A 27,877-nucleotide genomic window follows, 5' to 3' on the forward strand; every position below is an offset into this window, starting at 1 on the left:
ACGGTTTTACCAAGATTGCATTGCTTTTGATCCCCCTTGACACACTGGTTTAAAAGCGAGTTATATCTGTGTCATTGGGTGACTCAACTGAGCGTCCAACTTCAGCTTAGGTCATGATCTTAGGGTTCATGAGTTTGAGCCCCACAATGCGCTGGCTTCTTTCAGCACAGAGCCCGCTTAGGATCCTCTGTCCCCATCTCCCTCTGCCCCTCCCCTGCTTACGCTCTCTCTCTCTTAAAAATAAACATTAAAAAAAAAAAAGTGAGTTTAACAATATGAGGCAAATACACAACTGCAAAAAAGGTTACATAGCAATAATGCTTTAATATTGATGTAGTCTTGATTTTCAGGGATTAGTCTTAGATACAATAATATTAAAACACTTTGATGAAGTTCAGAGAAGAGTGAAATGTTTATTATGTGTTTAATGGCACTTACCTGAGATTGGAAGTGGCTAGTCCATTGTAGAAATCTGATTTCAACGTGACTTTGTCAATTGAGTAATAGATAGTGAAGATAAGTAAAAGAAAAGGAGTTATTTTCTTACAAAGGAAACCATCATTAAATACATAAATGTTGTTGTAGTGAAGGGTCCCAAAAGCCCATTATTTCACTTTTGGTATTTGTACAAATGAGCATTTTCCAGGAAGATACAGTTGTTTCCTGTGTGTCTACATCAAAAGAATAGGGAACTATCACAGAATAGCTTTTTGAGTTAGTATTTTTGCAGAAGTAAATGTCAAGATGAGATTAGACATGCAAGAGATTCATTGGGAAGAACAAAGAGGGAGGAGCAGGATAGACGTGAAGAGACTTCAGACCATAGTGCAGGTCTACACCTGGGAAAGGAGAGGGACTTGGTAGGAGGAGTTTCAGACTATAGCGCAGTCTTAAAGTTTTGTCCAGATCAAAAGGGAGTCCTCAGCCAAAGTTGCTCATTAGAGGCAGTACGGCATCAGCAAGACTGGGCTAGTGCTACGGCCCCTGTGCTCTGTCATTGGGTGCAGCTGAGGCAAGGAGGGAAGGATGTATCATAACCTTGGGATGAATATTGTTCTGATCTAGAGAGATTGCAGCTGGGACTCTGAACAAACTATGCTCCTTGCAGCAAGCAGTTTCTCATGAAGGAGATCTAGATGGCACGTTGCCATAGGCACCACAGTCTTCATTTCTTTTGGTGTCTTGGTGTTGTTCTGGGTATTATTGCTGTGGCACAAACCATCCTAAAATCAATAGCTTAAAACGACAGCCATTTTATTATGCTAATGAATTCTTTGGGTCAAGAATTCACAAAAGGCAGAACAGAGGTGGCTTGCCTTTACTCCATGATGTCTGGGGCCTCAACAGGGAACATATGAAGGCTGTGGGCTAGAATCCTCTGAAGGAAGGCTCTTTCACTCAGGTGTCTGGGGGTGATACTGGCTACCAACCGAGACTTTAGCCGGGGCTATTGGCTGTAACATTTGTGTGTTGCTTTTCCATGGAGCTGCTTAGGCTTCCTCACAGTATGGTGGCTTGAAAGCAAGCATCCTGAAAAATGGGAAGTGAAAATTGCTAGTTTCATTAAGGCCTTGAAACTGGCACAGCATCACTTTTGTATTGATCAAGCAATGTTAGGGCCCAGAATCAAGGGAAGGGAATACATACATACATACCCCTACTCCTTCTTAGTGGAAGGAGAGAGGAGCCATATTTAAAAGCACCCAACTTCCATCTAACATGTTACCTACATTTATCTAAATCAGTTTATCTAAATTTATCTAAATCAATTTTGAATATATTTTATGTCTGTGCATTTATTGTTAGGTTCATAAGTTTATTTCTCTGTAAGGGAATGTGTCTTAAGCTTCAAGGTTTTTGCTAACTTTTTACTGAAATATATTTTACATATAGGAAAGAGCATATATGAGAAGTATACAGCTCAGTGAAATTTAACAAATTTAACACACCCGTATAATGAACACCCACATCAAGAAATAGAACATTTAGGGGCACCTGGGTGGCTCAGTCGGTTAAGCATCCAACTCTTGATTTTGGTTCAGGTCATGATCTCACGGTTCATGAGTTTGAGCCCCACATCGGGCTCCATGATGACATTGCTAAGCCTGCTTGGGATTCTCTCTACCCCCTCCATTTTGCCCCTCCCCCCTTCTGTACATGCGCACTCGCTGACTCTCTCTCTCTCTCAAAATAAGTAAACTTAAACAAAAAAAGCATGCCCTGCCCCCCTTCAGCTGCTTTCTGAGTCACCACCTCCTGCAAGGAAAACCACTATCTTAGCTTCTAACAGCAGAGATTAATCTTATTTTCATATTTTATGTAAATGCTTCATGCAGTATGTATTCTTTTATGTCTGGTTCCATTTACTCAGCATTACATACATAAGATTCATCTGTGTTGGTTTTTTTTTTTCCTTTTTCAGAAGAGAGAGAAGTACTTTTCCTTTTTTTTTTTTTTTCTTTTCTTTTCAGTTTATTTACTTTGAAAGAGAGAGAGAGCTAGGGAGGAACAGAGAGAAGGAGAGAGAGAATCCCAAGTAGGCTCCACACTACAGCTTGGAGCCCCATGCAGAGCTCAAACTCATGAACCATGAGAAACCTGAGCCAAAATCCAGAGTCGGATGCTTAACTGACTGAGCCACGAAGGCGCCCCTGCGTTTTTTGTTTTTGTTTTTGTTTTTTGGTTTGGTTTTAAGTTTATTTACTGAGAGAGAGAGAGACAGAGAGAGTACGTGCGAACGAGTGCACAAGTGGGGGGAGGGGCAGAGAGCGAGGAAGAGAGAAAGAATCCCAAGCAGGCTCCATGCTACCAGCACAGTGCCCGGCTGAGGGCTCAGTCTCACAAACCATGAGATCATGATCTGAGCCAAAATGAAGAATCAAACACTTAGCCGACTGAACCACCCAGGAGCCCCGATTCATCCATGTTGTTGCATGTAGGTATAGTTCCTTCATTCCTTCATTCATTGCTATATACCTTTCCTTGTCAAGAATATACCTAAATTTATTCATTTGTCCTACTGTTGGTAGGCATTTGGATCGTTTCTAGTTTGTGGCTCTTTACAAATAGTACTTCTAAGACCATTCCTAGATAGTTTCAGCTGAAAACAAGTAGATACTTGTTCAGTATATATAACCAGGAGGGGAATTAGGGGTCTTACAGTATCCATGTGAAAAGCTTTCATAGATCGTGCCAAACCGTTTCCCAAAGTGATTGTACCAATTTACATTCCCATCAGAATAAATGTGAGCATTGGGGTTGCTACACAGCTTGCAGTACTTGCTGTTGTCTTTTTTTAGTTATTCTGTTGGATGTGTAGGGTTTTTATTTTTTTATTTTTAATTTTTTTAATGTTTTTATTTATTTTTGAAGGAGAGAGAGAGAGGATGAGCAGGGGAGGAGCAGAGAGAGAGGGAGACACAGAATTCAAAGTAGGCTCCATACTGAGCTGTCAGCACAGAGCCGGACGTGGGGCTTGAACTCACAAACTGAGATCATGACCTGAGCCAAAGTTGGATGCTTAACTGACTGAGCACCCAGGTGCCCTGGATGTGTAGGGTTTTTAAATTTTAACTTTATTTCAACAGGAATTTCAGACCCACAGAAACGTTGTGAGAATAGTACAAGGAATTCCTATACATGGGTCACCCAGATTTCCTAAATGTTAACATTTTCTACATTGCTTAAAGTGCTTTTTCCCCAAAATGTCCATTTCATTCTGTTTCTGCCCTTTGTGCACATCTGTCTTTTTTTAAAAGATAAGAATTAGGGGCACCTGGGTGGCTCAGTCAGTAAAACCTCCAACTCCTGATTTCAGCACAGGTCATGATCTCATGGTTCGTGGGATCGAGTCCTTTGTTGGGCTCTGCGCTGAGTGCAGAGTCTGCTTGAGGTTCCCTCCCTCTCTCTCATTCTCAAAATAAATAAATAAACATTTTTTTAAAAAGATAAGAATTTTAATATAGTCAATACAGTTATCAATGATTTCCCTTGATGTCACCAAATTCTTGCTATATACATGTTCCCAGTTGCCTCAAATGGCTTTTTACAGTGGAGTTCATCTGACTTAGATTCCAACAAGGTCCCTATATTATATTTGGTTGACATAATACATCTTTATCCTCTGTCTCTCCAGACTGAAGAGTTGCATCTTTTTAGTCTGACATGGCTGTTTCCCGTTTTATCCCAACTCAAACTAACCACATCTGTTTATTACTCTGTGGTGTCTTCAGGCACATTTTGGTAATGTTTTGACTGTATTTTCTGGTTGTTCTCAGTAGGAAGATTGGTTTGTTACCTAGTCTACCACCGTCAGCCTTTAACACTTTAAAATCATGTGTACATATCATTGAAAGGAAGTAACAAGAGAAAATGTAAGTGCTGAAAGATGGTACTGAAACACAGTCTAGCTGGGAACTTGAATCAGATATCGAGTCCTTCCAAAAACTCACTAATTTCATTTGATCTCCTTCTTTTTTCTGTTTATTTCTTGTCATAATCATGAAGAAAAGTAATAGGCTAGTAGAAAGGAGAGGGTGGGAAACTTAGGTTAAATAGGAGTGGATACAATAGATATTTATAACTTTAATTTTTTTACAGTAATTGAGAAAGAAAATGTGGGGTGTAGACTATGTGCTAATTAAATGCCTGTTTTTTTCCCCTTTTTCAGAAAATAGAAGCACGAGTGTCTGCTGATGAGGACCTCAAACTTTCTGACCTTTTAAAATATTACTTAAGGGAATCTCAAGCTGCTAAGGTAACTTACTGTTCACTGTTTTTTAAAAAGGACTGTTTTATTAAAAGCCATCTCTTTAGAAGTTAGATTTAAGGTTATTAAAAATTATTAATCTGTTGATTTTAAATTATATTCTCAAGTGTGAATTTTTTTCTCCTTTTATAAATTGTAGGTCAGGGAACCCCACATAAATGTTTCCTCTATTGGGGTGCCTGACTGGCTCAGTTGGTAGAGCATGCAACTCTAAATGTTGGGGTCATGACTTCATGCCCCGTGTTGGGCCTAGTGCTTATTTAAAAGAATAAAAACTTGGGGCACTTGGGTAGCTCAGTCAGTTATGCATCCGGCTTTGGCTCAGGTCATGATCTTGTGGTTCATGAGTTCGAGCCCCACATTAGGCTCTGCGCTGACAGCTTGGAGCCTGGAACCTGCCTCGGATTCTGTGTCTCCCTTTCTCTCTGTCCTTCCCCAGCTTGTGCACACATGTGCTCTCTCACTCTGTCTCTCAAAAAGTAAACATTTTTTAAAAAATTATTAAAAATAATAATAAAATTAAAAAATAACTAAAAATAATGTTTCCTCTATAAGCTTCTGATACAGTATAGATTAGAATTTTTTTTAATGAATTTGGTATAGTCATTCAGGTAAAATGCCTACAAAACAAAAAGTAAACCCCGTAGCTAAAGGAGTCCTAATTTGGTCTATATATATCTTTTGGGGGTAAATGAGCTCTAAAATCAGAATGTGTTTTATTTTAAGGCGACTCAAATTTCCTTTTTTTTTGAGAGTGAAGAGGGGGAGTAGGGCCAGAGAGAGAGGAAGACTGAGAATCCCAGCAGGCTCTGCACTGTCAGTGCAGAGACCGACCTGGGGCTCAAACCCACCAACCGCAAGATCATGACCTCAGCCAAAATCAAGAGTCGATCACTCAACCAACTGAGCCACCCAGGGAACCCAAATATCCTTTGGAAGTCTATGTATGTGCAAGACTAAAACTCTTACTATCCAAAAATGTTTAACAGAAACAACTGAAAAAAGCACTGAAAACTTAGTGGCTCAGATATTCCAAATTTTGTGTTAATTTATGAATCGGTATGTATTCCCATGTGGTCAGTGGTGATTTGAACACCACATTTTCATTCCTTATCAAATTATAAATAGGCCTTGGGGCACCTGGCTGGCTTAGTTTATAGCACATGTGACTCTTGATCTCAGGGTCTCGAGTTCAAGCCCCACATTGGGTGTAGAGATTACTTAAAACATAAAATCATTAGTGGTGCCTGGGTGGCTCAGTTGAATAAGTGTCTGACTCTTGTATTTGGCTCAGATCATGAACCCACGGTTCATGAGCTCAAGCTCCACATCAGTCTCCACGATGATAGTGTGGAGCCTACTAGGGATTTTCTCTCTCCTCCTCTGTATCTGCCCCACCCACTCTTGTTCTCTCTCCCAAAACAAATAAACTTAAAAAAAAAATTAATAAATAAGTAAGGGGCACCTGGGTGGCTTATTCGGTTAGGTGTCCAACTTTGGCTCAGGTTATGGTCTCATGGTTTGTGGATTCGAGCCCCGCATCGGGCTCTGAGCTGACGGCTCAGAGCATGGAGCCTACTTCAGATTCTGTCTCCCTTTCTCTCTGCCCTCCCCCGCTTCTGCTCTGTCTCTGTCTCTCTCAAAAGTGAATAAACCTTTTTTAAAAATTGTTTTCAATAATTAATTAATTAAATATTTGTAAAATAAAACCACAGCGTGATACCACTTCACACCACCAGGTGGCTTGAATCAAAAAGATAAGCGTTGCCAAGGATGTGGAGAAATTGGGACACTCATACAGCGTCTGCAGAAATGTAAAATGGCGCAGCCACTTTGGAAAACAGTCTGGCAGTTTCTCAAAAGGTTGAACATAGAATTACCGAGTGACCCAGCAATTCCACCCCTAAGTAATGAGATAGAAAGAGAAAGGAAGACATGGTCACACACAGACTTCTACACAAATGTTCATAACAGCATTATTCATAATAGGCAGAGTGTGGAAACAAACAAATGTCTCTCCACTGGTGAACGGACACATCCATGTGGTGTGTCTGTCCTTACGGCGAAACATTATTTAGCAGTCAAGTGGAATGAAGTACTGATTCAGTTATAACATGAATGAACTCGAAACTGTATGCTGTGTGAAGAAAGCCAGACAGAAAAGGCCACATATTACGTGATTCCATTTTTTTTTTCATGGCACGCCCAGAATAGGCAAATCTATAGAGACAGAAAGCAGATCAACGGTTGTCTAGGGTTGGGGGGTGGCAAGGAGGAAATGAAGAGTGACTGCTGATGGATGTGGGGTTTCTTTTTGATCGACAAAAATGCTCCAAAATTGATGGTGGCGATGGTTATACAACTCTGCCAGCACACTAAAAACCCGTGAATTGTGCACTTGGAACGAGGTGTCTGTGTGTGAATTACATCTCCAGAAAGCCGTTATAAAGACCATTTGGAGGGTGACTGGCATGTGATCTTCATGGCGTAAGCGTTAGCTCTGACGATGATGGGGGCAGTGGGGTGGTGGTGGTTGCCCGTAACTGTTCGAAACACGCAGCGTGCCTTACTGTGAAGCATTCTGTTGTATAGGATCTCCTCTATCGAAGATCTAGGTCACTAGTGGATTATGAAAATGCTAACAAAGCACTGGATAAAGCAAGAGCGAAAAATAAAGATGTTCTTCAGGCTGAGACATCCCAACAATTATGTTGTCAGAAATTTGAAAAAATATCTGAATCTGCAAAACAAGGTACTGTTATATTAACCTTTAATTATACGGTATACCTTCAACTATTATGTGAATTAAATAGTTAATCCTAATTTCTTTTGTTCACAGAACTTATAGATTTTAAGACGAGAAGAGTTGCCGCATTCAGAAAAAATTTAGTGGAACTGGCAGAGTTAGAACTGAAGCATGCAAAGGTTAGTGTCCTAGTCAAGGTTTAATAGTTTACGTGACTTATAATTTAGAAATGAGTCAGTCTTGGGGCACCTGGGTCCTCACGATTGGTGAGTTTCAAGTCCCACGTTAGGCTGTGCGGGGGGGGCCCCCCCCCCTTCAGATCCTCCGTCCCCGGTCTGTGCCCTTCCCCCCCCAAAAGTAAAAAATAAACATTAAAAAGAAAAGGGAGGGAGGGAGAGAGAGAGAGAGAGAAAGATAGAAAGAAAGAAAGAGAGAGAGAGAAAGAAAGAAAAGAAAGAAATGAATGAATGAATGAATGAATGAATTATGGGGTGCCTGGCCGGCTCATTCGGTGGAGCATGTGACCCTTGATCTCCTGGATGTGAGTTTGAGCCCCACGTTGGGTGTTGGGTGTAGAGATTACTTAAAAAAAAAAAAAAAGAAAGAGAGGAAGGCAGGGAGGAAGGCAGGAGTCAGTTATGGAATTGATAATAATCCTTTAATGACAGTTTCTTTCTGGAGGGATATTGGAAGAGCCATTCCTGGATTAGAATGAATTATAATTGGAACGCTAATTTTTGAAGATCATTTTAGTACTTCAGAATAATTTAATGTTAGTAAATAAATATCCTTCGCCCAGCGTTTTTTCTAGTGTTTGTTTCCTCCAGACTCAGCCCTTTCTTGTAGTTAAGATAAAGCTTGGCCCAAGCCTTCTAATGAGGTTAGAACTAGAGAATCTTAGAATTGCGAGCGAACTTAAAGATCATCTAATTCAAGCAAGAATAATACGTACAATTTCTCTAAGCGGTCAGCTCTGCAAGACCCTAGTACCTAATATGGAAACCAGTATCATTTGTGACTGCTTAAAAAAGATAAATCTATCTTTAATAAAAACTTCTTTAAAAATTTAATATTTGCTGGCTTCAGTCAGAAGGACTGAAAGTAAAAATATATTCAAAATTCCCCAAATTAGAAGTATTAAAGAAATTTAAATAAACTTGTTAGTGTTTTTTTTTTGTTTGTTTGTTTGTTTTTTTAATATATTTATAGTATTTGCGCTTCGAAAGCCATTAAAAAGCTTGAAACTCTACTGAGACGTTCGGGACACTCCATAACGCACAGAAAGCTGCTTCTGTGTCACTTTGACAAATTGGTCAGAGTTTTGTCACGTGAAATAAGAAAGATAAATTTGACGGATGCCTGGGTGGCTCTGTCGTTTGAGGGTCCGACTCTTGGTTTCGGTCAGGTCATGGTCTCACAGTTTGTCAGCTGGAGGAGCCCTGCGTCCAACTCTGCGTGGAGTCTGCTTGGGGTTCTCTCTCTCCCTGCCCCTCCCCACTCGTGCACTCGCTGGCTCACTCTCTCTCTCTCTCTCTCTCTCTCTCTCAAACTCTCAAAATAAATGGGTTGGCTTTAAAAAAAGAAAGAAAAATGAATTTAATTTCTCCCACAGAAACATTTGGATATATTACCCTCAAATATTTGATTATATTCTCTCCTACAAGCTAGACATCTTTGAGCTAAATATATTTTATCCCATACATTTCAATAAGCTTTTTATATTATTACACTAGGTCATTGCTGTTTTCAAATATTGCATGCAGGGGCCCCTTGGTGGCTCAATTGGGTAAGCCTCTGTCTTTGGCTCAGGTCACGATCTCACGAGCTCACCATCTCACAGTTGGTGAGTTCGAGCCCGACGTCGGGCTCTGTGCTGACAGCTCAGAGCCTGGAATTGCTTCGGATTCTGTGTCTCCCTCTTTTCTCTCTCCGCCCCTCCCCTGCTCATGCTCTGTCTCTCTCCGTCTCTATGTCTCTCTCTCTCTCTCTCTCTCTCTCTCTCTCTTTCTCAAAAAAAATAAATAAGTACATAAACATTAAAATTTTTTTTAAATATTGCACCCAGAAATGGAAACACCTTTCCATACGTGGACTTATTATTGTACACGTTTCTTCTTACGGCAGTTTTAGAGGCATAAGGGTTTTTTGTGTTTTTTCTTTTTTTTCTTTTTCTTTTTGCTTTTCGCATAAGGGTTTGTTTTTTCGTTTTTTGGTTCTTTTGTGTTTTGTTTTGTTTTGTTTAGCGCCATCTTACACCAGCTTGATTTGGCTTATAATCACACATCTTCTCCTCGTTCTCCTCCTCCTTCTTGGTCTGTTTTCGAGCCTCCAACCTATCGTTGTGTGTTTAATTCTTTGTAGGAATAGTTTTCATTTTTGTGGTAAAAAACACATAAATGTACCGTCTTACCCACTTTGAAAGTGTGCGGTTCAGCCTCGTTAAGTATATTCACATTGTCGTGCAACAGGTCTCTAGAACTTTTCATGTACGGAGCATTTAATTTTTAAAATGAAGTTGCAGGCCACAGTTATGTCTGTCAAATTGTAGCTTGCTAGTTGTAGCCCAGCGTGAGATCTTTTGGAAACTTCGATTTGATCATATAGTAGTTGACTAGGAGAGTGGTGATTACTCCCGAGTGATGGACATTTGTAGTTTGTATGAACTTCCCTTTTATGTCGTCATCTAAGTTTTACTTTAAAAGATTGATCGGGACCAAAGGAGTCAACGTTGGTTCATCTAACCGGATAAGTGCACGGTACCCAAAAAGGCTGAATTTTTAGTTCCCTTCCTTTCTTTCTGTACTAATTGATATTAAGTTCTTAATGAGTATTCTTTGGCGATGGCTATTTGGGTAGCTAGGAATTCACCTATTTATACTATCATCAACCGTTTCCATTTTATCTGTGATGGATACAAGAAGTATCCAATTCCTCATTACAATGAAGCTATATGTTACGGATTTCCCGGTCTAATCACCCTCTCAAAAGAAAATATTTCGGGGCGCCTGGGTGGCGCAGTCGGTTAAGCGTCCGACTTCAGCCAGGTCACGATCTCGCGGTCCGTGAGTTCGAGCCCCGCGTCGGGCTCTGGGCTGATGGCTCAGAGCCTGGAGCCTGTTTCCGATTCTGTGTCTCCCTCTCTCTCTGCCCCTCCCCCGTTCATGCTCTGTCTCTCTCTGTCCCAAAAATAAATAAACGTTGAAAAAAAAAGAAAATATTTCGATAAGGTTGGCACGATTTATTGTTACTGCACCCGTGTTGGTTTCTAATGTTCACTATGTTTGTTCTTTGTAAGGAGGTTACAGAATCTCTTCAGGATTTTGTTAATAGGTTTAAGGAAGGATTAGCAAATTACAGCCTGTCTGTTTTTGTGTAGCCTGTGAGCCAAGAATGGCGTTGGTTTTGAGAGGGAGGGAGAGAGAGATAGAGCACGAGCAGGGAAGGGGCAGAGAGAGAGAGGGAGAGAGAGAGGTAGAGAGAGAGAAAGAACACCAAGCAGGCTCCTCACTGTCAGCGTGAAGCCCGATGCAGGGCTTGAACTCCCTAACCGCCAGACCATGACCTGAGCCGAAACCCAAGAGTCAGACACCTACCCGAAAGAGCCACCCAGGTGTCTCTCCGGGTGTCCCGGAGAGAGAGTATGTTAAGCAGGCTCCACGCCCAGTGCAGAATCCCAGGCGGGGCTGATCTCACGACCAACCGTGAGATCATGACCTGAGCCGAAATCGAGAGTCGGACGACGCTTGACCGGCTGAGCCACCCAGGTGCCCCTCAGTGGTTCTTTGAAAAAAGGCGAAAGAATAGTATTTCGTGACACGTGATAATTACGCGAAATTTAGATTTCATCTGTAAGTGAAGTTTTACTGGAATACAGCCAAGCTCGTTCCTTTGTGCTCCGTCTGTGGTTGCTTTCATACTACTACAGCAAAACAGAGACCACATGTCTCTCAAAGTCTAAAACGTTTACTACGTGTTTAAGCCCTTTACAGAAAGTTTGCTGACCCTTACTGTATAGATGGTTGTCAGGCTCTGGTTTCCAGATTTCTGTGCTTTTCAGGTCCTTTCTGAAATGTGTTCTCTGATGGGTCTTCTGCTCCGGTGGCTCTCTCAACTAGAGGCAGTTTTGCCTCCCGGGAGACATTTAGCAATTTCTGGAGACGTGTCTGGTAGTCACAACGGAGGATGGGTGGGTTTACGACCGGTATGTAGGGCGCAGAGGGCAGGAATGCTGCTAAACTTTTGACAGGGCACAGGAGAGCCCCCATTAGAAAGGATTCGACAGCCCCAAATACGTCAAGTGTGCCGAGACTGAGGGACACGGAGACTGGATGGCTCAGTCGGTGGAGCGTGCAACTCGTGTTCTCAGGGTTGTAGGTCCGAGCCCCACGTCGGGTGTAGAGATGACTTTAAAAATAAAATCGTTCAGGGGCGCCTGGGTGGTTCAGTCAGTCAGGCATCCGCCTCTTGACCTACCTAAGAAAATGATAATAAATTTTAAAAATAATGATAAAATAAAATCTTCTTTTAAATGGGGGGTAGGGTGGGTGGTGCCTGGCTGGCTCGGTCGGAAGAGCGTGTGACTCTCGATCTCGGAGTCGCCAGTTCAAGCCCCACGTTGGGTGTAGAGAGATTACTTTAATAAACAAAACTTGGGGCGCCTGGGTGGCTCAGTCAGTGAAGCGTCTGACTCTTGGTTTCCGTTCATGTCATGATCTCACGGGTTTGTGAGTTCGAGCCCCGTGTCCAGCTCTGCACTGATAACCGTGGAGCGTGCTTGGGATTCTCTCTCTCTCTCTCTCTCTCTCTCTCTCTCTCTCTCTCTCTCTCTGTCTCTCTCTCAAAAATAAAATAAAATAAAATAAAATAAACATTTAAAAAAATAATAAATAAGGCTTAAAAAAAAAAAAAAAAAAAAACCGCCGAGGTTGAGAAACCCTGCCCTCTCGTCTGAGGTTTCTTGATGATTTTGCAAATCTGAACAAAGTCCCATTTTGGTCCCAGAATCCATATAAGTTATTCCAAAGAGATTAGACATTGGTTAAATTTACATCCAGATGGTTTACAAGTACTTTGGATTTCACTCATTATAACCGGGATATGTCTTGCCATGTATTGGAACCTGGTTATAACAGAAAATTAGGTCATTTGGTCACTTTTGTGTCCTTGAAGACAGTCTCAGATACTTTATTAATGAAGCATAGAATGTATGATAAAGGCAGTGAAAAAAAAAAAAGGTGATGCTACTGCTGCCTATGAGGGCGTGGAGTCCTCGTGCTGGTGGGTAAGTGTGGGTCAGGGCACACCCTTCTGGAGGGCGTTGGCAGTGTGTCAAGTGCAGGATGTGTATCCTTGGACTTCATCCCACTGGAGGGATATACCTTTAAGAAGATCATGTCAGAAATACAGACAGGCTCAGAATCCATCGTTCTACTGGCACAACATGGACAGTTACTGGGGCACTTGAAATTCTTAAAGCTTTATGTTCCCCCAATTTCAGGCGCTCAGTAAAGTTGCAAGAAAAGTACAAAGAATCCCTGGATAGTTGTCACTAGAGTCCTCAAATGTGCATATTGTCATGTTCGCTCTGTCCTCCCCTCCCCCTCTTCCTCCCTCCCTCTTTACTTTTCCTCTTTACACAGTACACACACACCCCACACCCCTACCCTTATACATACCTGTTTTTGTCTTAAACCATTTAGGTTGCAGCTAGGAAGTCTCTTGGCTCTTAAACACTTCAGTGTCGATTTCCTAACACCAAATAATTCTCTTGAGTACTTGGAGCAATTACAAAGATCAGGAAATTACTATGGATACAGTACTATTATCTAATCCACAGACTTTTATGCCACCAGTTGTCTAACAATGAATAATGTCTTTAGTGGCAAAAGGATACTCAAGATAATACATGACATTCGGCGCACAGGTCTTTTTATTTATTTTTTAAGTTTATGTATTTATTTTGAGAGAGCGAGCGAGAGAGAGCGCGAGCGCACACGTGGGAGAAGGGGAGAGGCAGAGCGAGCGAGCGAGCGAGCTAGCGAGAGAGAGAGAGAGAGAGAGAGAGAGAGAGAGAGAGGGAGAGAGAGGGAGAATCCCAAGGCAGGCTCCTGCGCTGTCAGTGCAGAGCCCGGGGCGCAGGGTGGGGTGGGGGAGGGCTCCAACTCACCAAACCGAGACCGTGAGATTGTGACCTGAGCAGAAACCGAGAGTCGGACACTTAACCGACAGAGCCACCAGGCGTGACTTTTCGTTTTTCTCGGGATGAGCTCTACACCCGCTGTAGGGCTTGAATTCACGACCCCCAGGATCGAGAGAGTCGAGAGTCGCGCGCTCTACCAACTGGGCCAGCCAGGTACCCTCCCCGCCCCGCACCCCCCCCCCCCCCCCCCCGCACGTGTCGTTTTAGACTTCCTGAACCCGGAAAGTTCCTGAGTCTTTGTATTTCATAACATTGGACACTGAAAAGCACAGGTCTGTAAAATGTCCCTCTCTTTGGGTTCGTCTAGTTATTGAGTTTAGATTCCCCACCTGTGGCGGGAATCGCCCAGAAGTGGTGCTCGGACCTTCTGGTTGTTGCATCCTTTCAGGAGGTACATGCTGTTGATGAGTTGCCTCGCTGGCAATGTCTGACTTTGATCATTTGGTTCAAGTGATGATGTCTGCAGGTTTCTCAGTGGCCAAGTTACTATTTTACACTTTGAAATGAAGAAGTATTCTGCGGGGAGATACTTGGGACTGTGTAAATACCCCATCGCTTACCCAGCACTGTCCCACAGAATTTTGTGTGATGATGGAAGTATCCTGTCATCAGCACTGTCTGGTACGGTAGCCACTAAGTAGCCACACGTGGCCGTCAAACGCCTACACTTGAAATGTGGGTGGTGCAACTGAGAAACTGAGTTTTTATTTAACTACTATTAACAGAAATTTAAATTTTCCATTGCCGCACGTACCTAATGGCTACGGTATTGGCATTTCAGCCTTATGCTCAAAGCCACCGTTCATGACTTTTGCCTCCGTCGATTATTGTGGTGGCTGCCAGACGGTCACTTTTCTAATCCCATCGTTTTAGTTGGCTTTCTGCTTACTGGAAGGAAGAGGTTTTCCTTTACCCCATGTGTTTATCGGTGTAATCCATATATGCTTACATTTGTCCGGACACGTGTCTGAATTTGGATGCCAGCGCCCATGTTTTACAAATGGGTACGTAGGCCTGTCTGAATGTTACAGAATGCCGTTGTACGGGAACTTACGGCTATGTGTATAAAAACTGGTATCACTCACTACTTTAGTCCTGAAAGCGTACGTTATAATTTAATATGCCTCTACCCTAATACACAGATTTTAACGGCTAGAGGAAAGGGATAAGAACCGGTCTTGCAAAACGTCCGGTAGTTTGACTTGGACACACAGGGCATGTTTCATCCCTCATTAGAATCATGCCGAGTGATTCAACACCATAATACTGACCTAGACGGACATGTCCTGAAGAAATCTGGTGTGTGGAAAACCTTGTACGTGAAACAGAGGATACGGTTTTATGTCTTTAAACCCGTACGTGTGTGGATAGTGAGTAGCTGTTTCCGGAGTTCTGTTGTCTTAATAAAGGTGGCGTTAGTTACGGGATTCCCAGCGCTGTTATATTTTCACTGCAACTCTTCCAGGCTGTCTGCACTTCATGATTTATTTTCCCTTCCTTTTTAGGGTAACCTACAGTTGCTGCAGAACTGCTTGGCAGTGTTAAATGGAGACACATAAGCCACACTCCGCCTTTGGTTAAAAAGGGCTGCCTTCCTTCAGATTTTATTTTTGTTTTCTTAATGAGATTAGGCATTTACTGCTCACCGGAAACAAAAGAAACAGCTGACCAAGTGCATCTACTCTCCTTTTTTTCTGAGAAGCCATGGAGCGGTGCCGTCCACGGGTTTTGCGGGTCCGTCCGTCTGTGTGGTGGAACGCTGCCCTCCTGCAGCTCCCCGTGTGCTGCCTGGGACGGTTGTCCATCACCGTGCGCTCCTCCTCTTCCGAAGCCCAGCGTTCAGTCCTTTTTTAAGTAGCCTCTGTAACTGTCTTTATTTTCTGAATAGCGTTCCTTATGGCTGCCAATCTTATTTCCCTTTAAGTAATTTCTGATGTTTAACCCTTTCAAAGATGCATTGTTCAGACAAGATAAAGGTTGCCATTACCTTTTGTTTTCTTTTGGTGTTTTTGTTATGTTTTGTTTTGTTTTTTTAAAAACATTGTATGCCACCTTAGTTCATCCATGTATCCTGGTAAAAGCATCTTAATCAGACTTATTTTTAATTAATGAACATTTCTTAGAAGTTTTGGGACAGACTTTATGTAATCTTTGTAAGTATGATTTCTGATGAAAAGCGACTGCATTAGTATGTTTGCCTTAAACTTGTAGACTAAACCGACTATTGTCAAATAAACCGTGGTAACAGTGATAGTTTTTAACTCTGTGGTCATTGTATCACTCTAAAATTTGGAGTAGCTATAATCAATCTACTCCTTCGTTATGCTTTACAGTGCAGGTCTTCTCTCTTTTTTCTCTGAAAATGGCACGTTGAACCAGGTTCACCAATCCCCTTACGAAAGAATGAACTGCTTCTCTGTGTGCTCTGAGCCTTTCCTGGAAGATGGAATTGGGCAGAGGCAGGTTCGAAACAGCTGTTTCTAAAATACAGGAGGCAGACAGAATGGTCCGTCTGTGATGGTTTCCTGAATTCCATCCCTCGCCGGGCCAGTTAACCCTGCGACACGCCATCGAGCCACTTGATAGTTCTACTAGTGTACGGATTGGTATGGAGAGAGAAAGAGTGCTGTAAGGAACAGCCCTCGTGGGGGTGGGAACTGGAATATTTGGAATGGAAGGCTCCAAAAAGGATACTAGTTACAATACAAATATGATTGGCCTTTTTAATGTGAATTATCGCCACGTCATTTCTAATTTAAAATTCGATTGTGTGGTTTGGTTTTTTTCACTAACTTTTCTTCCAGTTGGAAACCACAGGTATTTGGGTTGGTCACCTTGTAGGTGGGTTCCTCGTTTACATTTTCCCCACCCCTGGTCTAGGTCTTCTGAGTAGTCACCATGATCCCAGCCTTGCTCTCCAGCATGTTCTCTTGCCTTACTGGTGTGCTGGTTCACGTTTCTCTCTTTCACTGGCGTTGTTCCCTGGTTATTCCCTGATGTCGTTTGTACTACCCCCCCCCCCCCCCCCCGGTTGCCTGAGAAATCTGTGTTTGGTCCTCCTGTCCGTCCCCTTCACTGGTGAGAAGACGCCCACGCGATGCTCACCAGTGGATGAACGGGACAGAGAGCCCTGGCTTCGGGACTCGGGTGCAGTCCCTTCGCCGGCTGCCCTTGTGGCCTAGGCAGGTTTGGTTCGCTTGACCTCTGTCTGCCTCAGTTTCTCCACTACAAAGGACATACTGACCTACCTACCTCACAGGGGTGTTGTGAGGATTAATAAACATTGGTACAGTGCTTTGAAAACGTGAAGGTGCTGTGTAAATGCTAAGAAACAGCAAGTACGGGGCAAAAGGCAGTAATACAGTGTCGCACCTATCCATCCGCTAATCTGCTTGTTTGTACCAAGGGGGCCTTATTCCGGGCAAGGGTAAGGAGGGTGGTAGGTACATCCCTTGGTCCCTGGTTTACATGTTTACGGTGTCTGTTGGGGTGGGGGTAGAGTGGAAGCAGCAAGTTACATATTAGTGTGGGGCAGGGTGCTTAACAAAAACACACATAAATGAGTTGACCGCACTATCCAAGGACCTTGTCACAAAACACACAAAGAAGGTGGAGAATGTAGGTTACTCTCTCAAAGGCATACTTTAGGAAAGATGCTACTTTGTACCTCCAGAACAATGGAAGTATTCCACAGCTCAGCTGCTGGTTCCCCGTAAAACCAAACCAAACCAAAAACTGGTTTCAATACCCTCGTGGTGTGGCATTTACGAAACATTTAGGGACCATCTTGTGCCTGGGGGACACAAAGGAGAAAGAGGAAGACTCCCAGTAACAGAGACAAAGCCCTGCACTGGGTAGTAGTACAGGGTTTCTCCCACAGCGTGTCTTTACTGCACGCTCTGAGAGGAAGAGAGTGACGCGAGCAGTAGGAATGAACGACCCAGGAGGAATGAAGGTGGCGGGGTTGGTGGCAGTGAAGGTGGAGCATGGTAAAGAAAGGAAATTGCAAAAGAAAGTGGGGGTCCCCGGGCCGCTAAGGCCCGTGAGGCTTAAAGACTGGGCGAGTTTCTCCTCTGCCCCTAGTTTGGGAAAGCGCCTACAACACAGATTCCGTGGTGAACTGCTACAGAAGTTGAGCTCAAACAGACCTTTTTGAAGTGAGGCACTACGCACAAGTTAACAGAGCAGGGTGGTGGATTTCAAGGAGACACTGCTGGGGGGGGGGGGGGGTGTGGGGGAACGGGGTGTCGCAGAACTTACAAAGAAAAGATAAACGACCACGAAGCGAAGATGTACTTCCGCGCCGTCTCCTGGCCCCCCCGCAAACCCTCACGTGCCCGCCTATCACGACGTCCTCAGGCGACCGGAAAAATCTTCTCCGTGCTGCCGCAGTAGGCGGGCTATAGTTGGCGGAAAACGAGGTAAAGAAAAACAGAACAAAGCCAAATAAAAACCGAGAAACAGGGTACTCTACTTCCTTTCCCTCAGGCTTGCTTTGGGCGTCCCGGAACGCGTTAGTACTGAGGATAACGCAATGAGCACCAACGCAACGGCAGCAGCGCGACCGTACTGTGGGTGCGAGCCTGAAACAGCCAAGTCCGCCGCCTCACTAAGCCCCACTTCTTCCATTGAGACCGCAAAAATCAGGGGAAAGCGCGAACGCAGTCCCCCACTACCACAAATTATGCAGTCGAGTTTCCCACATTTGGGGAAATCGCAGGGGTCAGCACATCCGGAGTGCAATGGATAAGCCTCGCCCTGGGAAAACCACCTTCGTGATCATGGTATCTCCCCTGCCAGGTAAGTATGAGTTGCTCGTCCCGCCTCGACCCACACCCTCGCGCTCGCCACGCTTCTTACACACGGTCACTTGCCCCACGCGGCCTCCGCGCCCCGGATGCCCGCAGCCCCCCCTCAGCTCCAACCTCTCCCGTCCGCAAAACAACCGCGGGCGCCTTTGCCTAGCCCCCGCGCGGGACGTGCGCGCCCAGGCGGTCCGGGACCGGCAGCCTCTGCGCGCTTGTTCATCTACATACGCCACGCCTTGTCGCGCGCTTCCCCGCGTCGCGGCTCCAGCTCTGGGACAACGGATGTGCTAGTGTCCCGGCAGACCGCCGGTGCCTGGAGCGAAGGATGGGGGGAGGGCGGCGAGGAGTCGGGACCCGGAGGGGAGACCCGAGAAGACGGGGTCCCGCGGCGTCCAGAAGTTGCAGGCCCCACCGAGGCGGTGGGTTAAGTCTCCCCTTCCTTGCAACGAAAATTACATACAATACGCAACAGAGAATCAACTCAACCTTAAATACTAAGAGTTTTGTCACCAATTTAACATGAAATTGTCTTAATCCTCAGTAGGACCTTTCGGATTACGTAGTAACCTAATCTTGCGACAACGAAAGGAAAATTTGAACAGAGGGCGTCAGTCAGGACAAGGCGTCCATTCTCAAGAGTAGATGTGTGGGCTGGGGAGGGGCGTCGAATGGTCTCCGAAAATCAAATGAACGGAAACATCACGTTTTCATCCTGTGGGCTTCGGCTGCCTCTTTCAGCCTGCCCGGATTTGTCTTTTCCTCTTGTGTACAAGAAGATTCTTTCCGGAGATCGAGTGGAGGTAAAGGTAAATATCCTCTTCAGATAGGAGCAAAATGATCGAAGTGTTGTGTGTTCCTGGGTGATCGGGTCCCTGGAGCAAAGCAAGGCAAGAGACAGGACTAGAGATTATTGGGTCAGCAAAGACTTCTCTGAGGTTCTAGCAGCATCAAGATCCGAGTTAACGTGTTGTACATCCTTTTACTTTACTTTTCTTTTCTTTTGTTTTTTAATTTATTTTGAGAGAGAGCGGGAGGACGGGCGAGAGCAGGGGAGAGGGAGAATCCCAAGCAGGCTCCGTGCTGTCAGCGGGGAGCCCCACGCGCACCGAACCCCCTCTCCGCCCCCTCCCCGCCCCCAACCGTGAGATCATGACCAAGGCTCGTTCCCTTAAGGGACTGAGCACCCAGGTGGCCCACGTTTTGGATTGTTAGTTGTTTCAGGAAGTTTCCTTTCTTAGGGTGTACTACTCCTCAAAACAAACAAATGGTTCTCTTCCCTAACCCCAGGAAAATTATCAAAACCAAGAAATGAACATTGATACAATCTTACTACTCTACAGACGTTATTCCCTTTTCCATCAATTGTCCCAATAATGTCCTTTAGAGCAAAGGAAAATTCAAAATCATGTGTTGCATTCAGTTGTCATGTCTCTTTATCTGAAATAGTTCCCAGGTAGTTCTTTGCATTTCATTATGCAGGCCTTTTTGAAGACTACGGGCCAGTCATTTTGGAGACCGTCCTTCAGTTTTTGAGTTGTCCTGGCTTCCCTCGCAAGTACATTCAGGAATGCATTTTTGACACGAAGGCTACGTAAATGATACCGTGTCTGTTATGGGTTGGTTTGTGTCCCTCCAAAAAAATATGTTGAAGTCCTAAGTCCTGGTACCTAGGACTGTGACCTTCTTTGGAAATCTCATCTTTGCAGATACAGTCGGGTGAAGGTGAGGTCACTCGAGCGGGCCCTGATCCAATGTGACTGTTTTCCTTACGCGAGGAAGACGGCAACGTGAAGAGACTCGCTGACAGAACACCATGAGATGGCAGAAGCAGAGAGTGTAGTGATGTAGCCGCAAGCGAGCCAAGGATTGGCTTGTCACCACCGGAAGCTGGGGAGTAACGAGGGACGATTCCACTCAGAGCCTCAGAGAGGGTATGGTATGGCCCTGCTGGCACCTTGCTTTTGGACCTCTAGCTTCCAGAACTGTGAGAGAAGACACTTCTGTTTTTTTAAGCCACCCAGTTGGTGGTATTTTATTATGACAGACCTAGCAGATGTATACAGGCCTCCTCTGGGCACCACGTTTGGAGGCACGTGAAGGCAGTTTGTTCTATTACTGGTGGGGTTAACGTCGACTACTTAGTGAAGGAGGTGTATCGGTTACCCGTCTCTGTGTAACAAATTGCCGTAAAACTTAGCGATTGGAAATAATGACCGTTTCACTTGCTCACAATTCTGTGGATCAGCGATTCTGGCTGGGTTCCACCGGGCAGTTCTGCCGGTCTCAAGTGGGATCGCTGGAGCCGCGGCGGCCAGCCTGCAGGTCACCTGGGGCCTAGTCGGTCTAGGGGACTTCGGCAGACACGGTTCACGTTCACTCCGGCGATGTCATCCTCCAACGGGCTAACCCAGGCTTCTTCTCATGGTGGCCTCAGGACAGGCAAGTGAGAGCCAGTCTTAACGAGCAAGTGATTTTCAACCTTCTGCTTGCATCCCATTTACTAATGTCCCATTAGCCAAAGCAAGTCACATAGCGAAGGCCAAAGTCAGTAGGCTGGGGTGTTGCAGAAGCACCCGGGTACTGGGGCCAGCACTGCAACTGTCGGCCACTGGAGGTGTTCATCGAGTTTTCCCTTTGTAATTATTAAGTGATTTGTATGGAGATAATTTGAGGATATGTGAACATCCTGTTTAACACAACAGTTTTTAGCATCCACTGATGGCTCTTGCGTTATGATTGCCAAATGTCCATTTTCTAATTCCATCATTCATTCTTCAGTTATCAGCTGGCATCGTAAGGTAGGACTTTCCCTCCTTCCCTATGTGCTAACGATACGAACTCATGGTTGTTATTTTGTTCAGTTGTTTATAACCCAAAACTGTTTTGAAATTTATTTTGATGTTCTGATGTTCTCAGATCGGGCCTATAAAAACCCCTTCAGGGTGCCTACGGTGTCCTTTGGACATGTCCATAACATTTTTGGAGCATTTCCGTGTCTTCTGGCACAAGACGTTCCAGGGCCATTATGTATCTGTCTTGGCTCGTGAAAATTATCTATTTCTCCAAAGAGGCCTGGTTCTTTTTAGTGGGGAGTGGTTTTAGAAAACAAGATCAAGGGGCGCCTGCGTGGCGCAGTCGGTTGGGCGGCCGACTTTGGCTCAGGTCGTGATCTCACGGGTTCGGTTGGTGAGTTCGGCCCGCTTTGGATCCTCAGCCCCCCTCTCTCTGCCCCTCCCCCGCTCACACATTGTCTCAAAAACAAATAAACGTTAAACAAATAAACGTTAAGAGAAGGAGGGGGAGGAGAAGGAGGGGGGGAGGAGGAGGAGGAGGAGGAGGAGGAGGAGGAGGAGGAGGAGGAGACAGAAAGAAAAGAAAAAAAGAAAAAAGAAAAAGAAAGGAAGCAAGATCAAGGCGGTAGGTATGTCTAATGCTACTGTCTTTGCCTCTAGGCCCCTTCAGTGGATAGAGGTAGAGAATACGTGTATTTCCTAACACCTATCTACAGATGTAGATTAAAAGCAATGAGCCCAGGGACAGCTACGTGGGTGGTTCAGTTGGTTAAGCATCCGTCTCTTGATTTTGGCTCAGGTCATAACCTTGGGGTCATGATATTGAGCCCTGCCTCCGGCTGCCTGCTAGGTGTGGAACCTGCTTAAGATTCTCTCTACCTCTGTCTCTGCCCCTCTCCCCCCTCTCAAAATAAATTAATAAACGTAAAGAAAATTCTCTCTCCCTCTCTCTATGCCCTCTCCCCCACTCGCTCCTTCTCTCTCTTTAAAAAAAAAAATTAAAAAAAAATTAAAAAAATAAATAATGAGCCCACACCAGTACCTTAAATTCCAACTCTCAATTTTATGCAAGTGGGTCCTCCTTGCCCTCCACCATTCCATATTTGTTTGTTTGCTTGCTTTAATTTTTTTAACGTTTATTTATTTTTGAGAGAGAGAGAGAGAGACCGATCACAAGCAGGGGAGGGACAGAGACAGAGAGGGAGACACAGAATAAACAGGCTCCAGGCTCCGAGCTGTCAGCACAGAGCCTGATGAGGGGCTCGAACTCACAAACCGTGAGATCATGACCTGAGCTGAAGTTGAACGCTTAACCAACTAACCGACTAAGCCACCCAGGCACCCCGTGTTTTTGTTTTTGTTTTTGTTTTTGTTTTTTTAATTTTTTTTCAACGTTTATTTATTTTTGGGACAGAGAGAGACAGAGCATGAACGGGGCAGGGGCAGAGAGAGAGGGAGACACAGAATCAGAAACAGGCTCCAGGCTCCGAGCCATCAGCCCAGAGCCCGACGCGGGGCTCGAACTCGCGGACCGCGAGATCGTGACCTGGCTGAAGTCGGACGCTTAACCGACTGCGCCACCCAGGCGCCCCAATGTTTATTTATTTTTGAGAGCAAGAGAGACAGAGCATGAGCAGGGGCAGAGAGAGAGAGAGAGAGAGAGAGACAGACAGACAGACAGACGGACGGAATCTGAAGCAGGCTCCACGCTCTGAGCCATCAGCACAGAGCCCGACAGAGGGCCCAAACTCATGAACCGTGAGATCATGACCTGAGCTGAAATCAAGAGTCGGATGCTCAACAGACTGAGCCACCCAGGCGGACCATCATTCCATATTTGTTTGTATCTCCTTTCTCCAACAGTAAGAACCTTGACTCCCAACATCCATTTAGTCATTAGCTCAATCCTACAATATACACAACGTTGTTACAGAACTGTTACGACCATACAGCTATGAAATACAAACCTACTATGGGACAGTTCAGTATGTGGTTGCAGTTCTTGTCTTTGGACTTGAAGATGTTTATAGTCGATGTACTGCGCCCAAAAGTCATTTCAGTTGGTTATTTTTTTTTTCTTCCAGTGTGGCTACACTATTCATCTCAGATCGCTAGGTTCAGTTATGCTTATGTTCAACGTTAGGGATGTTCCCCCTGTGATTAAAAAATATATGTAAAATATTAATAGAATTCCAGAAGTCAAAATTACAGAGAAAGGTGTACTCAGAAAAGCATCACTCTCTCCTTCCACTCCCCCCCCCCCCCCCCAGGCAATTTCATCATTTATCTATTTAGAGAGTGCTAGTCGGGGAGAAAGGGAGAGGGGCAGAGGGGGAGAGAGAGAATCTTAAGCAAGCTCCACACTCAGTGCCCAGCCCACGACCCTGGGATCCTGACCTGACCTGACCTGAAGTCAAGAGTCAGACACCCAGGTGTCCCTAGTCTTCTGTTTCTTTTGGCAAGACTGTATAATTTTCTTGTTTTCACACTTTTCCTACACAAACGGTAGCATACTACATATATTTGGGGGCCTTTTTCTCCCCCCCCCCCCCCCCCCCCCCCACTTAACACAGTCGATGTGTCATACCTAAAGCAAACCCACAAGTCAAGCAACCCTGTCCTAACCTCCTGGAGGCCACAAGGTCAGCCAAAGAAAAAAGTAAACAAACTAGAAAACCCAAACGAGGGCTCACCAGCCTTTGCAAAGACTGTGATTTCTCAGTGGGGAAAATGTTAGAAAAAAACGGTGACAAAATCAAACCCCTCAATCCAACTGCAAACTGCAAACTGCTGTGCAGTGCCTGGCTGGCTCAGTTGGTAGACCATGGGGCTCTCAGTGAAGAGTTCTAGCCCTACATGGGTGTACAGATTGATGAGGGAAACAAAGGCAAGAGAAACGTAGCTTAAACTAGATCTCCTTACAGCTTGCAGCCCACTGATAGAGAGCTGAAACGTGCAGAGCGTGACCTTCCTCAAGGAGCTCACGGCTGCGGTAGTGCCTTAATGTTTATATTTCGTTAAAAACTAAAAGCAACCTTACCATGACAGCAGCTAGCCCCTCAGGGTCCTGAAAGCCTTGCTTCAAAATTCCTTGGAAACTTACTTTATCTCTATCCCCCCTCCCTCCACAAATTTAAAAATATATCATCAAGTCACTCCTCACAAGCCCAGTGCAGCTCTTTCTGCCTGCCCACCGGGTGCTGTGCTGGTGCTACGTATAATAACAACACCTTTTTGCACTGAAACGTCTGGAGAAACCTTTCTTAGCCATCTGCTCATGAATCCACGTCATAATTAAAAAACAAATAAATAAAATAAATAAGAGAACTACAAACTAATGTTCACTTTAACTGGAAGAATCACAGCCAGGCTCCCCCGGTTCTTCTACTTTCGTCCCCCAAGGGTGGGACGTTCCTCCGCCCACTCGGGCGATGGGGCGTGGCGTATGTAGATGAGCATGCGCGCATTGGCTGCCGGTCCCGGACCGCCTGGGCGTGCACGTCCCGCGTGGGGGCTAGGCGAAGGCGCCCGAGGTTGTTTTGCGGACGGGAGAGGTTGAAGCTGAGGGGGGGCTGCGGGCAGCTGGGGCGCGGAGGCCGCGTGAGGCAAGTGACCGTGTGTAAGAAGCGTGGCGAGCGCGAGGGTGTGGGGCGAGGCGGGGCGAGCAACTCATACTTACCTGGCAGGGGAGATACCATGATCACGAAGGTGGTTTTCCCAGGGCGAGGCTTATCCATTGCACTCCGGATGTGCTGACCCCTGCGATTTCCCCAAATGTGGGAAACTCGACTGCATAATTTGTGGTAGTGGGGGACTGCGTTCGCGCTTTCCCCTGGTTATCTGGGTTTGCAAAGAACAGGCGCGGCTTTCCTTTTCTGGACGTTTAGTTTTCCACAGTTAACGTCTATGGTGTCAGGACGGCAGTCTCGGCAGTGTTTTGGGTTTGCTTTTTCTTTTTCCTCCGTCGCGTGTCCTTAAAGCGCTTTTGCTTCGGAGAGGGGCAGTTGCTTTCAACGCGTGCTCCTGGGCCCCTGGGCCCGTAGTTTCAGCATCGCCTGGTTCTTGTGGGGGCTGGCTGGTTACGAGCGCGGGACGCAGCAACGTTTTATAGAGACTTTGCTTTCACAGAATCCGCCAAACTAGGTAACAGCCACTTCTATACTACAGGATTCCCAGTTGGTTCCAGAGACGCTTGGAGAACCGATCTAGCATCTTATTAGCTTTGTCTTTTTTCCGAAAAATTTTTAGTGTTTGGTTTTCGAGACAGCGAGCGTGGGCGGGGAAGGAGCAGAGAAAGAGGGAGCCCCAGAATCTGAAGCCGGCTCCAGGCCCTGAACTGTCAGCACAGAGCCAGATCCGTGGCTCGAACTCACCAACCGTGAGTTCAGGACCTGAGCCCAAACCCCACGCTTAGCGGACTGAGCCACCCAGGACCCCTGCATTTTAGTTTCCTAACTATACCCCCTGAGAGGGAAGTTCCACGAGGCCAGAGATTCTTGTCTATTTTGTTGATTGCTCCATTCATACTTGGCTACAACAGTGCATGGCGGCATAATAGGCTTGTAGTATATGCTTCATTAATTAACTTACAGATCGCGGGGTTAAAAAAAAAAAAAAAAAGTTTCTGGGGCGCCTGGGTGGCTCAGTCCAGTCAAGCATCCTGACTCTTGATTTCGGCTCAGGTCACGATCTCACAGTTTGTGAGGATCCACCCACCAGTCTACCCCATCGGCCTCCAACCTAGCCTGGTTCACCCCCTTCTCACTTTAGAAGAATGGGATCATTTTACAAACCATCAGAAAAAGGTAAGTCAGGGGTATGCACCTTAGTTAGTTTTCTCCCATGCCTTCCTCTTCTGTTCTTCCATCATGCTTCACTCTGGTTCAAGGTGTACGGGAGACAGAACTTTACTTTTACCCTGTTAGGGTCTCCAGCAGGGCCTGAGAATTAAATTGGACGTAAAACAGAATATCAGAAGGAAAGCATACAGATTTTTTCCATGTACGTGGGAGACCCCATAGTAACATGAAAACCCAAAGAAGTGGCTAGGTGGGTCTCCAAGGAGCCCTGGTTCCTTTTTTTTTTTTTTTTTTTTTTTTTTTTCCATTTTGTGTATCTGGAGGCCAAGATCCGGTGGTGCTTAGCGTTCACGGATACTGATGTGTGATTGCATTTAGGCCCTGCACCTGTTTTACTCCACGGATTATGATCCATTATTTTTTATTTTATTTTTAAAAAAATTTTTTTTAACGTTTATTTATTTTTGAGACAGAGAGAGACAGAGCATGAACAGGGGAGGGACAGAGAGAGAGGGAGACACAGAATCTGAAACAGGCTCCAGGCTCTGAGCTGTCAGCACAGAGCCTGACATGGGGCTTGAACTCACGGACCGTGAGATCATAACCTGAGCCGAAGTCAGACACTTAACCAACTGAGCCACCCAGGCGCCCCTATGATCGATTATTATCATGATCTCGATTTGGCCAGTGGGAACCCTTTCAAAATGGCTCTTGTGTGCTTGACATGTCCACTTCAGTGGCACATTGCTTTACTTTTTGGCACAGCTCCATGTTTCAGGGCATGATGAGGCCGATTGATACCCAGCCGTGTCAGCCAGTCTGGTGGCCTGGCTCCTTTGACCCTCCTGTGCGCACCGACCTGGATTCCTTTGAGGGAGGTGGTTACTTCCTGAAATAGGTCAAGGTGCTTTGGACTTCCTGGAGAGGCACTGGAGTCAAAGGCGGGGGAGAAGAGAACACCAGTGCCGGGGTTGGACTCCTTGCCCTGGCTCCACGTATTTTAACATCCCCTCGGGTGTGTGCCCACCCACCCACCCAGTGAAAGTCCCACAGAGGCGCAACAGGTCACATCTACGTGGCCTTCCCTTGACTGTGTCGCCACTGCCTGACTGGGTGGCAGGCACTGCTGTGCCTGCAAGGATGTGGGGCCGTACCTTGGAAGCACCCGGCTACTCCCCATGACACCCCGGACAGGAAGCGTCGGCCATGCTAGGGCCCACTCTTGCATTTGCCAGAATGGGTGATCAAAGCATCGCAACTCAACCTCCAGACCCTGGGCCATGAAGCTTGAAAGAAATACTAAGATACATATGCATAATCCTTGGTTTCTTTTTCAGCCTGAGTTTGCAGGAGAAAAAAGTGAAGGTGGTTGAGGTTTTATCTTTGGTGCCTGTCTGCTGGTCTCTGCCTGTAGATGGTGACATTAGAGGCTGGGGTCTCTCTGTGGCTTCCCGAAGGTCAACTGTTGGACTTCAAAGGCAGGGCCTCCTGAACCCGTGGAGGCAGTGGGACAGTAGCACTGAGACTGGGCTGGGGAGCGAACCAAGAGGAAGGGCGGGGGGCCGGGGGAAACGCAGTCTCCAGTTTGGGAGGCAGAACTAGAACCGAAAAGGCGCTTGTGGTCTCAGAGGTCAGGGATGGCAGTAGCCGGGTCCCTGAGGCCTCAGAGAGCCACACTCCCGGTGCGGTTCCGCTGCCAGCCCCCTCTGTGATGCGCTCCAACTGTACTTTGAGTCTCTGGAGTTTCCTTCCCACAGGAGGGAAG

The 27,877-nt window shown here is 45.5% G+C and overlaps 1 protein-coding gene, 1 long non-coding RNA gene and 2 other non-coding genes across 4 annotated transcripts in view; 2 read left to right on the forward strand and 2 right to left on the reverse strand.

The window, feature by feature from the left end:
* Positions 1-15,964, forward strand: part of SNX6 (sorting nexin 6) — a 60,199-nt gene extending 44,235 nt beyond the window's left edge. The window contains exons 11-14 of the mRNA XM_086709941.1: positions 4,670-4,756; positions 7,361-7,520; positions 7,608-7,693; positions 15,219-15,964. Coding sequence (XP_086566067.1) covers positions 4,670-4,756; positions 7,361-7,520; positions 7,608-7,693; positions 15,219-15,272 — 387 coding nt within the window. The 3' untranslated portion in view covers positions 15,273-15,964. The remainder of the gene's footprint in view (positions 1-4,669; positions 4,757-7,360; positions 7,521-7,607; positions 7,694-15,218) is intronic.
* A 2,393-nt stretch (positions 15,965-18,357) lies between these two features.
* On the reverse strand, positions 18,358-18,521 carry LOC112856573 (U1 spliceosomal RNA). The gene has a single exon (XR_003223141.1). It is a non-coding gene; the product is annotated as a U1 spliceosomal RNA (small nuclear RNA).
* Positions 18,522-19,016: 495 nt separating this feature from the next.
* On the reverse strand, positions 19,017-26,250 carry LOC147580017 (uncharacterized). The gene is made up of 3 exons (XR_015252439.1): positions 26,138-26,250; positions 23,281-23,467; positions 19,017-19,393 (listed from the first exon to the last, which is right to left on the reverse strand). It is a non-coding gene; the product is annotated as an uncharacterized LOC147580017 (long non-coding RNA).
* On the forward strand, positions 24,985-25,148 carry LOC112856585 (U1 spliceosomal RNA). The gene has a single exon (XR_003223149.1). It is a non-coding gene; the product is annotated as a U1 spliceosomal RNA (small nuclear RNA).
* Positions 26,251-27,877: the final 1,627 nt, after the last annotated feature.

Source organism: Puma concolor, chromosome B3, assembly GCF_028749965.1.
Source record: "Puma concolor isolate L17-30 chromosome B3, mPumCon1.1.hap2, whole genome shotgun sequence".
In the NCBI taxonomy this organism is placed as follows: Eukaryota; Metazoa; Chordata; class Mammalia; order Carnivora; family Felidae; genus Puma; species Puma concolor.